Source organism: Lampris incognitus, chromosome 2 (assembly GCF_029633865.1).
Source record: "Lampris incognitus isolate fLamInc1 chromosome 2, fLamInc1.hap2, whole genome shotgun sequence".
NCBI lineage: Eukaryota > Metazoa > Chordata > Actinopteri > Lampriformes > Lampridae > Lampris > Lampris incognitus.
This window is the reverse complement of record NC_079212.1, coordinates 12,780,018-12,784,359: the sequence shown is the minus strand read 5'-3', so window position 1 is coordinate 12,784,359 and position 4,342 is coordinate 12,780,018. Positions and strand designations below refer to the sequence as shown.

Here is a 4,342-nt window from a genome sequence, read left to right as displayed (position 1 = left end):
TCCCGGTCCGAACGAGTCGGGGACCCGTCTGGACCCGTGCGTGGCTTTACAAAACAACAACACGACTTTCGAACGAAATAACGGTGCGTTTAAGAAGAGTGAAGGCATCTCTCCCTCTCTCTCTCCCTCTCTCTCGCTCCCTCCCCTGCTTTTAGGGGAGTCAGCTGACTGTCTGTAGCTGTCAAGAGCGCCCCCCCCCACTCCCCCCTCCCCTCCCCCCCCTCTCGTTTCAGCGCAGATCCCATTGGAGAGCATCGCGCGGTGGATCCAGCCTTTCGGCGCGACGTCACAGCGCACTATAAGGATAAAGCCTTGGCTAGCAGCGAGTGCAGTCTGCTGGATACCCGGGAGTGAGTTAGGAGTCGGGGAGGCAAGCCTTAAATCTCTGCGGTGCAGAGCTGGAAAGCTGCTTCTCAGCGAAAACAAAAAAAAAAAAAATCAGACGCCCTGTAACTCTACTGAATTGCCTCCATATTGTTTTCCTGGCGAAAAGAACAAAAAAGAAAGGGGGACTTAACATTGAAGAGGTTGATACGAGGACTGGTGCCCGCTTCAACGACTATACCCGGTATTCCTTCTTTTTTTTTATGTTATTCCGGCGACTACATTTCTGCTGAAGGGACTGAGATTCTACTTCTTTTTTCTTTTTTTTTTCTTTTTTTTTTCTTGCACTGAGTCGCATCGCCCGCTACCTCCTGTCCTGGTCTGTGTGCCAGATCCCAGCAGAAGTAGGTTAACCGACGAAAATTCCGATGTCGTTTGCAGAGCAGTAGTCTGAAAGTTCCCCCCCCCTCCCTCCTCCCCTCCTCTCTCCCCTTACACTTTTCTTAATTTTTTTCCTCCTTCATCCATCACGCGGTGTTTCATGCTACAGCGAGCTCGTGCACAGCGGCGGAGGAGTCCAAACAACTATTGCATGAGACAAGAGAGGCGAGACGAGACGCTGGTGAACAAGTCGGTTTTTGCGACGCTCGCTAACACCTTCGCGTATCTGCAGAAGAGTCGCGACGACATGAGCACAGAGCTGACTATGGGCCCGGAGCTCCCCAACAGCCCCCTGGCCCTGGAATACGTCAACGATTTCGACCTGATGAAGTTTGACGTGAAGAAGGAAGGTCTAGCCGGGCTGGAGCGCAACGGGGTGCGCCAGTGTAACCGTCTTCAGCCGCAAGGCTCCGTGTCCTCCACCCCCATCAGCACACCCTGCAGCTCGGTGCCCTCCTCGCCCAGCTTCAGCCCCACGGAGCAGAAGAACCACCTGGAGGAGCTCTACTGGATGCCCAACGGCGGCTACCACCAGCAAATAGACCCGCAGACGCTCAGCCTGACCCCGGAGGACGCGGTGGAGGCCCTGATTGGAGCAACGGCTCACGGCCACCCCCCGCCTCCTCATATGCAACAGCTTCAGCAGCAAGGCGCCTTCGAGGGTTACAGGGGCCCGCATCACCACCACAGCCATCACGGGCACGCACAGCAGCAGCAGCAGCAGCAGCAACAGCAACAGCAGCAGCAGCAGCAGCAGCACCACCACCCGTATGCCGGAGGCCTCCCACACCACCCGGAAGAATTACCGGGTCACCCGGGAGGACACAACCATCAACACAGCCAGCATCACCATCACCAACACAACCAGGATCCGGACAGCCCGTCCCCGGTCTCCCCCGATTCTCACCAGTCGCTGCACCACCGCCACCACCACCACCACCACCACCACCACCATCCGCACAGCCACCTGAGTCAGTCGGCCCACCACAGCTCCGGCGGGGGAGGACTGAGCGTCGAGGACCGCTTCTCCGACGACCAGCTGGTGTCCATGTCGGTGAGAGAGCTCAACAGACACCTGCGGGGCTTCACGAAGGACGAGGTGATCCGCCTCAAGCAGAAGCGGAGAACCCTGAAGAACCGCGGCTACGCGCAGTCCTGCCGCTTCAAGCGGGTGCAGCAGAAGCACGTGCTGGAGAACGAGAAGACCCAGCTGATTAACCAGGTGGAGCAGCTGAAGGCGGAGATCAACCGGCTGGTGCGAGAGAGGGACGCCTACAAACTCAAGTGCGAGAAACTGACGGGCACGGGGGCCAGTAACGGGTTCCGCGAGGCTGGCTCCACCAGCGACAACCCGTCATCACCCGAGTTCTTCATGTGAGTTGAGACGGCCTTTTCTCGTGACTCTCTCCCCCCCCCCACCCACCCACCACCACCACCACCCCCCCCCCCCACCACCACCACCCCTCTCTCTCCAACCACTGATGCTGATGAACAAAACGTTAATAATCAAAGAGACCCCCACCACCCCACCCCAACCCACCACCCCCGCCCTCCTCCCATACTGTTTATGATTATACTAATAACGGTAACAATTATTCCTATTAGAAGAGTAATCCATCGAATACTATTCTCCTATATAACCATCTCTCCATCCGCGCGCCAGCTGAGATACCGAGGAGCGGTGTAGAGAGGTTCACCAGACGCAGCATCTCTGTAGACTAGTTGCTTTGTAGTGAAGAGACTTTTTTCTTCTTCGAGGAAGAGGACTGGCTGATGAACACCCCCCCCACCCCTCCTTCCTCTCCCCCCCCCTCCTCGTAGGCTACAGCTTTGTAATAATCTCCCTAAGTAGTGTGGGATGGCGTCGAGGCAGTTGTCCGGCGATGCTCTTCTCCACAAAAAAAAACAAAAACCCGACGACATTGTTGTGAAACAAGTGTTTTGCAGGCCGGACCCTGGTAGCCTGCAGCTCGCAACGCAGACCTGCGTTGCTACCAGACTCACTTTCCGTCATTCGACAAGTGGGCCCGTGTAGACAACCTCCACACAACAACTAAAAAAAAACACCCCCCCACCACCCCACCCACCCAAGACTCCACGTTATGCAAACTTTCTGTCTACTAACCCCTTCAACGGGGAGTGGAGTGGAGTGGAGGGGAGGGGAGGAGGAGGAGGAGGAGGAGGAGGAGGAGGGGGGCATTTTATGCAACATCGCATTGATTTTACTGCCTGCTTGGTTATAGCCTATTCGAATATATATTGAAACAAAAATCTGCATTAAAATATTAATCCTGCATGCTGGACATGTACGGTAATAATTTCTATTTTGTACCTTCACCTTCTCGTGTATATTAAGAGCATGTCGTTGATCTGCGCTTCTCCATAGTTTGTGGGGGGGTGGGCGAGGGTGGGCGGAGGGTGTTTAGAGAGAAATGCAACGGGGACAGAACAGCAGCAGGACTGGCGGTGCAGTAGCATCGTATTGGTGTGGGTTTCTTTAGGCTTGTAAATATTATGCAACCGTAAAACTGCACACCGAGATCGAGGAGGCTGGTTTGAACTTCTTTCTTTCTTTGTGTTGTGTGTGCGTGTGTGTGTTGTGTGCGTGTGTGTGTGCGTGTGTGTGTTGTGTGTGTGCGTGCGAGTGTGTGTGTGAGTGTGTGTGGTTTTTTTTTCCTTTATATTTTCACTTGGGTATTGATTGAGAGATATGGGCATTTTTTTTATCCAGTTGCATTTAAAAACAACAAACTTTGTGTGTCAAGTGCACTTTTTTTTTTTTTGGATAATGATTTTTTTTTTATGTTTTCATTTTGAATTTTGTGCAAACCTCCCTCCAGGAAGACATACTATATATACTACAGGTTGTTATTTTACAGCAATCTCTGCACATGATATGCATCTCTCCTTTTGTGTGTGTGTGCGTGTGTGTGTGCGTGCGTGCGTGCGCGTGCGTAAGGCTGAGGAGGACGCAAGCATTTGGCCACGAACAGCCCATTTCCGTTTGGCGTTATTACGCACCGGGGCATGGTTATAAGTGTTCCAAGCACGGGCGAGAGTAAAACATGCGCTCGTGCTCGACGCTGCCATTCATATTCCACGCGGCTCTCGTGGCACTAATTGAGGGGCGGCGGCGGTCTCGCCTGCCGTTCCGGTGACTCTTGGCGCAACCCTAAGCACGTCATAGCCGGACAGAGAAGTTACAATGTGTCGTTCGGCTTGGCGCGCCTAGCTACACTTCAAGGTCACCTGCGACACATAGTATCGACGATAATTTATATTTTTCACAACCAGAAATCTAACATTTAACAATATGTCCAACTACTTATACATATATGAGGGGGGTTTTATGTAGAGCTGTGTATTTGGATAACGCATGCGTTTTAATAAGAATTATCAACTATCCATGCTATATGTTTTCCTGATTAGCTTTTTTCCTGCCGGTCAGTAAAAAAAAGGGATTCAGGTTGTGCAAATTCTCAAAATGAAAACTCTGTGTATGTTATATGATGCGTTGTTTTGGTTTTGTTTTTTGTTTTTTTTTGTTTTTTTTGTGTGTGTCTGTTTTATTATTATT

The 4,342-nt window shown here is 52.1% G+C and overlaps 1 protein-coding gene across 1 annotated transcript; it reads left to right on the top strand.

Annotated features, from left to right (window-relative positions):
* Window positions 1-310: 310 nt before the first annotated feature.
* On the top strand, window positions 311-2,917 carry mafba (MAF bZIP transcription factor Ba). The gene has a single exon (XM_056273768.1). It carries the CDS (start codon window positions 866-868, stop codon window positions 2,141-2,143), a length of 1,278 nt encoding a protein of 425 aa, XP_056129743.1. The 5' UTR covers window positions 311-865; the 3' UTR covers window positions 2,144-2,917.
* Window positions 2,918-4,342: the final 1,425 nt, after the last annotated feature.

Bases quoted from the DNA above. Each gene is read 5' to 3' on its own strand.
- mafba (XM_056273768.1), top strand. From the start codon at position 866: ATGCTACAGCGAGCTCGTGCACAGCGGCGGAGGAGTCCAAACAACTAT.